Raw genomic sequence first — 12698 nt, forward strand, 5'->3', positions numbered from 1 at the left:
CCCAGGGTGGCCCTGCCTGTGCTGCTGCCTCGTGGGGGGTGGGGTGGTGGTGGTGTGTGTGTCCACGTGCATGTGTGCGTGGGTACGTGTGCGTGGCTGAGGGTGTGGATGTGCACATGGGTGCTGCTGCAGATGTGCGTGCACATGTGGATGTGCGCAGGCATACCTGTGTGTGCTTGGGCTCCACAGACACACTGGGGTGGGTGTGCACCACGTGTGTGCATGCTGGTGCACAAGGATGACCATCCTTTGTGCTTCCTGCTGCTGCCGCCAGTGACCCCAGTTCCTCTGCTGGTAGGGGGCTGACCTGCTCCAGGCCCATGACCACTTCATGGGGGGCCAGTCCCTGCTGCCCCACTGTGGCCACACGTTAGCGACCAGGGGCCAGCATACGAGATCAGACCAGGGCACTTGGGTCCCACAGAGCTCTGCACATGTGCCCTCACTGCCCTGTGCCTTGGTTTCCCTTGGTATCTTTTTGTCCCCTGGTGTCCCCGATCCCACCTTCTGCTGATCCCTGCAAGATGTGATGATCCCATGGGGGTGGCATAGTGCCGCCCTTGCTTACACTACGGAGGCATTGCGAGCAGCAGGATGGAAGACTGAGTCCATCACCTGGCTCCACAGCAAGAAGGGAGGCAGACGGGGGCAGGCTCAGGATGAAACCCTGACTGAGCTCATGTTCCCAGGTGATGGAGTTGGGGGCTCTGCTTTAAACCCCCATGTAGGACCCCTCCCATGAGGATCAGGCTTCTGGAGCCGGGGTGCTGGTCCCTCCCTGGGACCATGACAGCTTCTCCAGCCCCTCAGCCAGGACCACTGTGCCCAGATAGAGCATCTCTTTGGGATGTGGCATTCGGAGGTGGCGAGGAGAGAGGGGACCCTCTCGGCGAGGGATGATGACAGTTTACCCCCACCTGCTTCGACCCACTTCAGAACAAGCCCAGTGTGGCACGTTGCTGCCTCCTGCCCCCAGGGGCTGCAGCCTCCTCCCTGCCTGCCCCCGGTGTGGGGTAACCGCTGCACCCTGAAACCACCCCCCGCTTTGGGCCGAGCCCCCCCGGGCTGTACAAGCCATACAGCCCCCCCGGCACTATGTCGCAGGACAGGTGTCCCCCCCCGCCTCGGAGCAATGTAGGTAGGACAGCCTCCCCCTCCCCGGGGCAGGGCCGCTCCCCTTCCCACGGGCGTGACAGACACCCCCCGGGGCCACACGGGCAGGACCCCCCCGGGGTGGGGGCCATCCGTTCAAGACACCCCCCCTCGGGGGTGCACAGGAGGGGGCTTTGCACCCCTTGGGGCGGGGACCCGCCCCCCAGCCCTGGGTGCGGGGGGGGGGGCGGTGCCCGGCGGCCCCTTTAAGGCGGGGGCGGCGGGGTGACGTCAGGAGCTGTCCCCGGTGCTGAAGCAAGATGGCCGCCCGCTAGGACCGGGGCGGCGGCGGCAGCGGCGGCCCCCGCGCCCCCCCCCCCCCGCCCCCGGCACCGGCGCCGCCACCGGGACCATGTCGCTGCTCTGCGTCGGAGGTACCGGGCGGGCGGGGGGTTGCGGCTAGGGGCTGCCCGGCGGCGGCGGTGAGAGGAGGGGGGGGGCGGGGGGAACCGGGGCTGGCGGGGTTGGGGCGGGGGGAGGGGGTCGTGGGAACGGCTCCATTCACAAAAACCGTCGCGTGGATTTATGAATGAACCGGCGGGGGCGCGCGCGGCGCCGGACTCGGGGGTGGGGGTGGGGAAGCAGCGCGGGGGGGGGTGGGGTGGGGTGGGGTGGGCGCGACCCGCCCGCCGAGGGGCAACCCCCCCCTCACCGCCCCCGCCGCCGTAGGGAGCGCTCGGCAGGGAGGGGGCTCCCCCCGCCCCCCCTCTCCGCCTTCCCTCCCCCTCCGAGCTCCCTCCTACCCCTCCCCCCCCCAAACGCAGGCCCCCACGTGCCCACCCCCAACTCCCCCCACCCGTCCGCCCTCCCCCTCCCATCTCTCCCCAGATACCCCCAGCACCCTGCACGCCCCCCCAAGTCCATCTCCCGGCACCCCCACCCTGCAGACGCCGCCCCCCCCCATTCCCAAACACCCCCCACCCCAAACACGCCCCGTACATCCCCCAACGCCCCACACAACCCCCCCGATTCCCATCCCTCCAGCACCCCCTCCCCAAACACACCCCCAAGCGTCATCTATCCCCAAGCACCTCCGTAATCCCACCTCCCCCCCAAAAACCCCCAAACACCCCCAGACCCCTCTGTCTTTCCCCACTCCCCCCTACAAAGCCCTAAATACCTCCCACCCCCCAAATTACACCTCCCCCTCAGCCCCCTGCGTCCCTGCAGGCATTGCCCCACCTCGAGCATGGGGATGCTGGGGGGGCAGGATGGGAGCATGGTGGTCTCGTGCGGGTCAGGGGTGCTGGCCACCCCCTACTGGGGGGAAATGGGGGGACCACCCAGGGAGGGGAGGAGGGGATCCCCTCACCCCAGGTGAATCCCACAGTCTCAGGTTACTCCGGATTGCATGCTCAGTCTGGGGGGTGGGTTGGGGGAGAAGTCTGGGGGGGTCCCTTTCCCCTCTTTAGGCCCTGTGACAGCCTGATGGGGAGGGGGTGGCACTTGTGGGTCCCAGGGTGGCAGGGCAGAGGTGGCAGAGTGGCAGCTGGGGACAAGGTGGGACACAGGTTGTCTGGGATTCCCCTACCAGTGTCACTGCCCAGGAGAAATCAGGATGAAAACGGGGGCACCCCCACTGCTGCCTGAACTCAGCGAGATGGGGGGCTGTGCCCCCTCCCGCTCCCCCCCGTGTCCTTGTCCCTTAGGTGCTGTCACAGCCCCCACTCTCCAGGTAGTGCCACAACCGCACACAGGGAGCTGGGGGGCCAGGAGCCGTGCCAAAGCCGGTGTGGCCCCCAGCCAGACACCTGCCAGCCCCAGATTTGGGGTGTCCCCCCCCCCGGCAGGGGCAGGGCCATGTCCTTACTGCAGTTTAAGGGATTGTCACACGTGGTGACACCCTCAGTGAAGTCGGGGGCGGATGGTGAGAAACGGCTCCCAGCAGGTTTGGGCTTCCCCCGCTGCCCCGTCACCGCTTGCCACAGTCACAGCTGCTTTTGTCACCCTATTTTTGGGGTCGCAGGGGTGGAGGTGCCACCCCAGCGCCTCCCCCAGCCTTCCCCTGCCCCTCCTGGGGGGGCAGGGCCATGTGCAGCCCCCAAGAGCTTCGTGCTGGGGGTGTGTGCCTGGCTGAAGGGGCCCTGGGAGGTGTGGGGTGAGCGGGGACAGGGGTTCGTGGGGGGACGGGGGTGTCTGGAGGCAGACGGACAGATGGACGGGCGGGTGGAGGGGCATCCGGAGGGACAGATGGAGAGACAGAAGGACAGATGGATGGAGGGGTGGGGAGACGTGAGCAGGTAGACGGAGGGGTGGGTGGCGGGCTGGGTGGAAGGATGGAAGGAGGGAGGGAGGGGGTGGAGGGACGGACAGACAGACGGGGGGGGGGTCGGGGTGGGTGGAGAGGCAGGTGAGTGGGTGGGTGGTCGAAGGATGGGTGGGCAGAGAGATGGTGGATGGACAGAGGGATGGGCGGTTGGACAGACGGGTGAATGGGTGGAAGGACAGGGATGGCTGGATGGACAGAGGGTGGGTGGGCAGACAGGACACTGCGGGGCTGTTTACAGCCCAGCCTGGTTTTTACGCTGTGGCCAGTGCAACCCCCACCAGCTGCCTCCTGCCTCAGTTTCCCCAACTGGCCAACACCCCCGAGAAGAGGCTGATTACCCAGCCTGGGGAACACTCTGGGTCTTCCAGCCTGTTGCGGGAGCACCCAGCCCCCAGGGGGGTCCCACTGTCCCCAGCTCATGTTGAATTTAGCCCAAGGGTGGCACCCTGGGACCCGCCACCCTTGCAGCAGCTTTGGGGACTCATTAGTGGCCAGGAGAGCAGCAGAGCCCTCTCAGGGCCACCAGCCGCAGATGGTGGCAGCAGGACTTTTCCCCAGCAGTAGATGACAGCCAGGAGAGCCACGTGTTCCCTGGGTAATTGTTTGTTCCTGTCAGCTCGGGTATTTTTGGAGCTTTTCCTTCCCCTGCTCTCCCAGTTCGTTTTGGAGGCAGCGGCTGGCGGAGCAGGCGGCCCCAGTGGGTGCGTCTGGGTCTGGGGTGAGAGCGAGCTCCCGTGCCAGGGGTCCCTGTGCCGCTCTGGGTATGCCCCACAGGCAGGTCCTGGTACCAATTACTGTATCTAAGATAATAACGATAATCTATAATCTATAAAATCATACATATAGGGAAAAATATATAATATTAGAAGACACAGTGATGCTGGCCGTCCCCACGCAGTCCCCTGAGCTCCCAACCTGGCCACACTAGGGGGTCTCTGGGATCCTGCAGCCTCATGCCTGGCCCCACACATGTGAACGCCACCCCCTCCCCCCCCCCCCCCCCCCCCCCGCCGCCCCCCGTCCCTGAGTGAGGCCACAGCTCCCAGAGTCCTGCAATTCACAGGGAACACAGCTGCAGGGCCACCGCTGGCCGCCTTCCTTGGGACAAAGATGCCCAATGTGGGACCCTTGGGGCGGCACAGGACCGGCGGCCAAGCCCAAGGGTCCCCAGTTATTTTGAGAGCAGTGTGAGCCCCCACCCCAGTTTGCTCAGGGGTACCCCAGGGCTAGGGTGGGGCTGCCCATGCCGTGTTGCCTCCTTCGAAGCCCGTCGGGCACGTGGAGCTGGCGGCAGCCCCACGGCCCCTCTGGCGCTGGCAGCGGGTGATAAGTGGCTGGCGAGTGGCACATCTCTGAAATCAAATTACCTTTGATATCGCCAGGGCTATTTTCATCCCTCCTCGGTCACGTTGGTCTTCCACCCGCTGGCACCCGCGTCATTTAACCATTTTCCGGGTGCTGTGTCATTCCCTCCCTGCCTGGTCCCCTCCTGTGAGCCCCGAGGACGTGCCTCGCCCCTGCCACCCCCCAGCAGTGCCAGCATCGGTGCCAGGCTCTGCCCGTTCCCCTCCCCACTGTGGGCAAAACCTGGTGCCGCCACCCCCTGCACCTCCCGCTCGCAGCACTGGTGCAAAGCTGGGAGGATCAGCCAGAATTGGGGGCGTTTGTTCCTGTGGTGCTGAGCAGGATCTGGCCCAGATGCAGCCCCCACCCCCGCCCCATGCAATCAGCCAGTTGGGAAGGGTCCTCAATGGGCAGCCCCTGGGAGGGGGACAGGGCTGGGGAGTGGTTTGGGGGTCGTTGCTGCAGCAGAGTTGGTGGGGGAGCATCTCCACCCTCCAGGGGCTGCCGGAGGGTGGGGAGGGGAGGGTTACAGCCCCCCTATCCACCCCCCACCCCCCACCCCCACCCCCCCACCCCGGTTTTCTGTAGGAAATCTAGGTCAGCACTTTGGGAGAGGGCGAGAGCCTTAACCCCGGTGCAGCTGGGCTGGTGCCCTACAGCAGGGAGCTGGGGGAAGGGTCCCCCGACCCCCCCCTTTCCCCCTGGGGCGTGTATTGTAACATCATCTGTTTCCCCCAGTGGATCTGAATTCCCAAGCCGGGGGGTGAGGGGAGTTAAACATTCCCTCAGCAGATGAAGGCTGGTCATTTGGGCTTGCAAGTTGTTCCAAAGTGGTAGGTTTTTTTGGGGGGGACCTTTGCTACCCTCTGGTGCCCACCTCCCACTCATGCCTGATCCCCCTCCCTTGCGCCTGGCACTGGGGACCCCTGATTTACACCAGCAGGAGGGATGCTTTCCTCACCTTGCAGCTGTGGTGGGGCAGCGGCCAGGTGGGGTCCTGCCACACCCTTGGAACCCTGGTGGGGGTCCCCAACCCCCCGCACAGGGTTCTCAGGCTGAATCTCTTCCTCTCTATCCCTGCAGTTAAAAAGGCCAAGTTCGACGGGCCCCAAGGTAAGTGGCCCCCCACCTGCCTGCCCACCCGGGGGGCTGGGGCTTGGGGCTCGCTTCTGGGGCTGGTTGGATGTAGCAGGGTCAGAGGAAGGGCTGGGGGGTGGTGAGGGGACCCCAGGCTCGGCCTCAGCTCTGGAGGTATCATTTGGCAATGATAGGGGGCCACACACAGCAGTGGGGGTGCCCTGAGCAGGACGGGGGGGCTCGCAGCCAAGCCCATCAGTGGTAGGATCCATCCTGCCTGGCTGACTGGGGCTGGGGGTTGCTGAGGGCAGTGTGGGGGGACCCCATGGGAGGGTGTGGGGGGGGCATAGCTGGGGTGGGGGGCACGCCGGGGGCCACTTCACCCTCCGCTTGCTCCCACAGAGAAGTTTAACACCTACGTAACACTGAAGGTACAAAATGTCAAGAGCACAACCATCGCGGTGCGGGGCAACCTGCCCTCCTGGGAGCAGGACTTCATGTTGTGAGTGTCCAGGGGCCACCGTGAGGTCCCCACCCCTGCTGCTCCCCCCTACCCCCCATCAGGGGGAGGTCCTCTACTGCCAGTGCTTCCCCTGGACCCAGCCTGGGGGGGCTCACCAGAGTCCTGGGGCTGAGGGGCAGGCAGAGGCTGGGGTGGCCCCAGGGGGCTGCTGGGGAGGGGGTGACCTGGCACCTTTTCCCCCTCCTCAGTGAGATCAACCGGCTCGACCTGGGCCTGACGGTGGAGGTGTGGAACAAGGGGCTCATCTGGGACACCATGGTGGGGACAGTGTGGATCCCCCTCCGGACCATCCGGCAGTCCAATGAGGTAGGGAGCCAGACACGTTCACCTCCGCTGGACCCTGAGGGGCATGTAGCCCCCCCTGGCTGTCCGTCAGCAGGGGCCGAGCTTCCCCATCCCTGCTTGGAGAGGACCCTGCTTTGGGCCAGATCAAAGCGGGTCCCTGGCAGCTCTCCTCACCCCCCCTTTCCCCCCCCACAGGAGGGCCCTGGGGAATGGCTCACACTCGACTCCCAGGTCATCATGACTGACAATGAGATTTCAGGCACCAAGGACCCCACTTTCCACCGAATCCTCCTTGACACTCGCTTCGAGCTGCCGCTGGGTGGGTACCATCTCTGGGCACCCCAGAACCAAGGTGCATCCTTCCTTACCTGAGCCCCAGCTCATGGGCTTCGGGGGTCTCATCCTGTAGCCCCAAAAGCTGTGTGTGGGGGCTGTTGCATGAGTGCATGTGTCTGTGTATCAGTTGGGGTCTTTGCCCTTGCAGATATCCCTGAGGAGGAGGCCAGGTATTGGGCCAAGAAACTGGAGCAGCTCAATGCCATGCGGGACCAGGACGATGTAAGTCAGTGCAGTCAGACCTGGGGCGAGGGCTGGCCAGGGAGCAGTGGTGCTGCGAGCAGGCAGCCCTCAGTGGCCTGTCTCTTCCCAGTATGCCTTCCAGGAGGAGCAGGAAAAGCCTCTGCCTGTTCACAGCTCCCAGTGCTGTAAGTGCTACCCTGTCCCTGCCCTGCTGCAGGACCCCCCCACTGCCCCGTCTCCCCAGCTCCCCACATCAGTGATGCGCAGGAGCAGGGTCTGTGCCCACCTTGGGGCATGGGACCCCAACCCAAGTGGGGCTCAACCTCACCCACACCCTCACCCGTCCCTGTTCTCACCCTTTCTCCTGTGTCTGCTGGTGTTTCTTTGCTGTCTCCCTGCCCCACAGTGTGTGGGCCCTCCCGTGGGGCTAAGTTGTAGGGGAGGGGGGCTTTGCGGGGGGCAAGGCAATGGGGCTGGTAAGGACGGTCCCCCAGGGAGGCTGGGCAAGGGGCAGCGAGGCTGTTTGGTGTGGGCACTGGCAGAGGAGTCTGGGGTATTTGGGGTGGCAGCTCGGTTTGTCCCAACCTGTGCCTCAGTTTCTCCTTCTGTAATCATGCCAGGGCCACCCAGAGCCTGGCACTGTCCCAAGCGCAGCTCAGTGCCTCTGTGCCCAGCCCAGGGACCTGTCCCCTGTGCAGTTCAGTGCCACCATGTGTAGCCATAGCACTGTCCCTAGCCTGGGTTGGTGCCACCATGGCTGGGAGATGCTGGTAACTGCCAGCCAGCTCCTGCTGCTGCCCCAGAGCTGCCTCCACCCTTATTGCCTCTGCCCCTTTTTTTTTTGTAGGCAACTGGAATTATTTTGGCTGGGGAGAACAGCAGAGTAAGTATCCTGTCCTCTCCTCTCCTCCCAGCCTGGCGGTCCCCAGCGTGTCCCCCTTTGCTGTGCCGTAGCCTGGCCCGGAGTGCGGGGGACCTGGAGCTCAGGTCCAGCCTGTCACCGTGGCTCTATGCTGGCTGAGGACAGAGGCACTGAGCACCCTGTCCCGGACAGGGCTGTCTCCACAGACTGGGGGGGACATGGCACTAGGAGGCTCGGTGCCCTCAGGGTGCCCTGGTGGCCATGAGCAGCTCAGACTTTGCCTCTGTGGTGGGACATCACCAAGCAGGGGGAGGGTCCCCGCACTCCGTCCTCCTCTCCCCCCCTTCTGTATATTCCATTTTCCCCTCCCACCCTCCCCTCATCCCCCCAAACCCCCTTCTGCAGAGGGGAGCACGTGCAGCTTGCCCCTCACCCCTTCCCGGGTCCATCTCCCCAGCATGGTCCCACGGTGGTGGGGACACGGTGGTGGCAGTAGCGGGGCTGTGCTGGGCACAGGGCAGATTTGGGGCATCCCTGGCTGCAACAGCCGCGGGGCTGTCCCCTGTCCTGCTCACTGTGGCCCCTTGCAGACGATGACCCTGACAGCACAGTGGATGACCGGGACAGCGATTATCGCAGCGAGACCAGCAACAGTATCCCGCCACCGTACTACACCACCTCCCAGCCCAACGCCTCCGTCCACCAGTACCCCATGAGGCACCAGCAGCAGAGCTCCCGTGACTCCTACACCGACTCCATGCAGAGCTACGAGATGGACTACTCAGACCAGCGTCCCATCAGGTAGTGTCGGCGCAGCCAGCTCCCCCCTGGGACCTGCTCTCTCAATGCCCGCCCCAACAGGTGGCCAAGGCCAGTGGGTCCCCGGGGCGATGCCAGGGACGGCGCTCCCAGGGCGGTGGGTGACAGGGGGAAGGATGCTGAGGTGAGGAAGAGGGGGATGGTGCTGGCTCCAAGCCTTTCCTTCTCACTGGAAAGTTTTCAGGCTCTTTTGGGTCACTGCCCTCTTCTGTCCTCACTGGGCTTCGGGACGCCCAAGCCCCAGCTGTCCTCGCTGGGAGCAGAGCTGGTGGGTTGTGGCCTGGCTGGGGACGCAGAGGTGGCTGTAGGCAGAGCCGCAGGAAGAGATGCCTGCCCGGCACTTTGTCCCCGCGGTCGCAGCACGACCCAGTTCCTCACCAGCGTCCAGCCCAAGGTGCCAGCCCCATCCAGCAGGACAGAGCCTCCCTGTCGGCATCCCCACGGCAGCCCGGGATGCTGGGGCGCAACAGGCGGCGGCGGCGTGGCACTGGAACTTTGCTGATGATCTTCCTCTCCTCCCCGGCAGACGCTATGGTAGCGTAGACTCTGCCGCAAACGGACGCAGCGACGCTGAGTCCGCTTCCGAGTCGAGCAGGCGGACCAGCCGCCAGCCTTCCCTTGAGAGCAGGCGGTCCCTAGACCTATCGGATAGGTGGGTCGCTACCTCGTCGCGTGCCGTGTGCCGTCGCAGAGTGCTGTGGTCGGTCCTTGCAGCCGTGGTGAGGCCAACACCAGTCCCGGCAAGGGTGGCCTCGTGCCACTGCAGGGTACCCCTCTCCCCGCCCCGGGATCGCTTTGCAGAGAGGAGCGGCGTTGGGATGCTCCAGGCATCTCTTGGCCCCGTGGTGGTCCCCTTCTTGCTGCTGCATCCCGGTTCACGGTGGTGATGCCCCAGCATCCCGCTCCCACTCGCCGGCACAGCGACTGTCTGGCAGCACTGCTGCCTGTTTCTTGTCACGCCAGCCGGTGTGGGACCTGGGGCCTCGGGGACTCAGATGCCACCCTCTGTTTCTGGTCACCTCCCAGGGAGCCCCTGGCTGGGCAAAAGCCTTGCAGGGTGATTTGGGACCCTCGTGATGTGCCAAGGGCCCCTCTCCCAGCTCTGCCCAGGCTCGGGCTGGGGAGGTGAGGAGTTTCCAGGTGTGAGCTGTGTCTCCTGCACCCCTGTGCCCCCCAGTCCCCCTTCCCAAGGTACCTGGATGTTGCCAGTGCCCCTCCCTGCTGGGACCAGCCTGGGCATCCCCCAGCACCTTCCTCACTGCTCTGTCCCTTGGCTCCCCACCACCTGGCCTGGCCACCTCGAGCCATCCCGTCCCCTTGTCCCCTTCCCCCTTGCCCCCACCCTGAGCCCTGGCTGCCGGTGCTGGAGACGTGGTGTCGGCCTCTTCCTAGGCATGTCCCTGTCCTGTCTGCATGTTTGCTTATGTGAGCCTCTCCCCACGGAGCCCCGCGGCCGGCCGGCCCGTTCCCGGCAGCCCCCCGGGACGCAGGGACCCCCTCTGCGCCGCTGGTGCCCCAGGTGCAGGCGGCTGTGAGAGGGGGATGCTGGAGGGGCCGGGGACCAAGGGGGCAGATGGGGGGGGTTGGGAAGGGGTCTGGCCTGGCAGGAAAAGTGGAGAGGGGACCCCCAGGTAGGGATGATGTGGTTAATGGGAGTGACGGGGTTGAAGGGGTGTTCTTGGAGAGGGGGTGCCCAGGAGGTCCGCAGGGAACGCTGGGATGTCAGGGTAGAGGCTGGGTGGCAGGTCTGTGGGTTGGGGACAAGACGGGGTCTTTGGCCAGGGGGCAGGATCTGGCTGGGGGTGCTGCCCGGCTGTGCCCTGCCCCCACCCCTGGCAAGGGTGAGCTGAGGGGACAGACACCGTGTCCCCCATGTCCCCATGCTCAGCCCACGCGTAGGCAGGAACATCGGACCCCTGCGAGTGCCCCAGCCTGGGGGGCTCGTCCCAGCCCACGGAGTCTCCTGGGCCTGTGCCTTGGATTCCCAGGATGAGGAGCCTGGAGCTCACCTGGGCAGGGACCACGGGGCTCTGGCTGGGGTGACACGGGGCAGGCAGGGCTGTGGCACGGACCCACGGGAGCCCTGTCCTTGTCTCTCCTCGTGCCCGCAGCCCCACGGGGAGCAGCCGCTACGCCTCGTCGGCCGAGCTGAGCCAGGGCAGCTCCCAGCTGAGTGAGGACTTCGAGAACGAGAGCCTGCGGGACTCGGAGCTGGATGAGCGGGACGGCGACTCCTACCACTCCTGCCACAGCTCTGTCAGCTACCGCAAGGACTCGCCCCGCTGGGAGGAGGAGGATGAGGATGATGAGGATCTCTATTTGGAGGAGGAGGAAGAGGAAGAGGAAGAGTTCAATGAGGACTACAGCGAGAACGAGGAAGGCTACCCCAAGGAGGAGGAGGAGGAGGACCTGCAGGAGCAGGACACCTATGAAACCCCCGAGCGTGATGCCTACCCTCCACCTCAGAAACCCCCGGGGCAGCAGCAACAGGTCCCACAGCAGCAGCAGCAGCAGCAGCAACCCCAGCAACCCCAGCTGGTCCCACAGCTGAAGCCACAGCAGCAGGAGAGGAAGGAGGAGAGGAAAGAGGAGAGGAAGGAGGAGAAGGACACCTCTGCCCCCCAGGAAACCCCAGAGGCCCCCCAGGCCGAGCGGGGAGCAGATGAAGCTCCCCTGCCAGAGGTGGCCCCCGAGCCTGAGCCCCTGAAACCAGCTGAGAGGTAGGAGGGAGATGCTGACCTGTAGCATCCTTGGGATGGCACTGTACCTGGTGACACTGAGGGTGCACTGGAGGTGGCCAGGTCTGGTGCTGGTGCTGCAGTGCCAAGAGGCAGCTCCAGGGACCTGCAGTGTCTGGGGCTTTTCCAGGTGCCTGGGGCACTAGGGTGGGAGACCACCTTGTGTCACCCTGGCGTGGGTCAGCCCCCTCGGGCACGCTGCCCTGGCCCAGCCAGCAGTGCTGCACTAAGCAGGGGCAGAGCTTAAGGTGTCTGAGATCCTGCCAGGGCTACCGAGGGCGCAGGTGTGTATATTATAACCTGGGACAAAGCTGGGGGTGGCAGAAGTGGGGGCTTGGGGCTGCGATTCCTCCCCTCTGGCTCAAGCTGCTGGCTCCCTGGAGCTCGGCATGGTCAGAGGAAGAAATTTCCATCACAGGAGTCAATCCTCTCCCTAGACCACTGGTAAAAGCTCGCCCATGGCCTCCTGTGCTATACAGATGAATAATTTGGTGGCCAGGTCCCTGGTACAGCATGTGAATAATTCATATGTCAATCTCTGCCTTTAATTATTGAACACATCCGTTTTTTCATGGCTCGGTGAGCACTGCTGCTCTGCACAGGGGGGAAAACGTGATGGGCTTTTTTGGTCTTCTAGTTAGTTTAAATTATAGACCGGAGCAGGGGAGTCTCTAAATTAAAAGAATATGTAATGAGCTTTTTTCAAAAAATACATATTTAGCCCCAAGTGCTACCTAGAGCCCTGGTGAAAGTGGCCTTAGTTCATGTCTGCTTGTGGTGCCTGTTCTCGGGGCAGGGGACTTGGGGGGTCCCGTGCTGGGAACCCCAGATGAGTGCTGAGGACTCCAGATGAGCGCTGGGGACCACAGATTAGCACAAGCAAGACCCCATAGGACTGGTTTGGGCAGGTTCATCTCCTGAGCTCCCCATGGCCTTGTCCCAGCCTGGTTGTGGGCACCCATCACCAGTGTCACATCACACCAGGCTCTCCAGGAGGCTGGTATGTTTGGAGGATTTATTTTCTTTTCCTCTGTATCTTGATTTTGCAAAAGAGGAGAAAACCCTCACAATGTCCAGGCTGGCAGGTCCCCCTGGGCTTGGAGCCACTGG

General features: G+C 64.5%; 1 protein-coding gene across 11 annotated transcripts in view; it reads left to right on the top strand.

The window, feature by feature from the left end:
* Nucleotides 1–1402: 1402 nt before the first annotated feature.
* The window catches only part of UNC13A (unc-13 homolog A), a 37040-nt gene continuing 25744 nt past the window's right edge, over nucleotides 1403–12698 (top strand). For all 11 annotated transcript variants that reach the window (XM_037384357.1, XM_037384361.1, XM_037384365.1 and 8 more), the window contains exons 1-10: nucleotides 1403–1526; nucleotides 5849–5878; nucleotides 6245–6344; nucleotides 6554–6671; nucleotides 6846–6969; nucleotides 7135–7208; nucleotides 7300–7354; nucleotides 8017–8052; nucleotides 8622–8832; nucleotides 10962–11570. In XM_037384357.1, the coding sequence (XP_037240254.1) occupies nucleotides 1505–1526; nucleotides 5849–5878; nucleotides 6245–6344; nucleotides 6554–6671; nucleotides 6846–6969; nucleotides 7135–7208; nucleotides 7300–7354; nucleotides 8017–8052; nucleotides 8622–8832; nucleotides 10962–11570 (1379 nt within the window). In that variant the 5' untranslated portion in view covers nucleotides 1403–1504. The remainder of the gene's footprint in view (nucleotides 1527–5848; nucleotides 5879–6244; nucleotides 6345–6553; nucleotides 6672–6845; nucleotides 6970–7134; nucleotides 7209–7299; nucleotides 7355–8016; nucleotides 8053–8621; nucleotides 8833–10961; nucleotides 11571–12698) is intronic.

The sequence above is a fragment of the Falco rusticolus genome, chromosome 4 (assembly GCF_015220075.1).
Source record: "Falco rusticolus isolate bFalRus1 chromosome 4, bFalRus1.pri, whole genome shotgun sequence".
NCBI classification, from domain to species: Eukaryota; Metazoa; Chordata; class Aves; order Falconiformes; family Falconidae; genus Falco; species Falco rusticolus.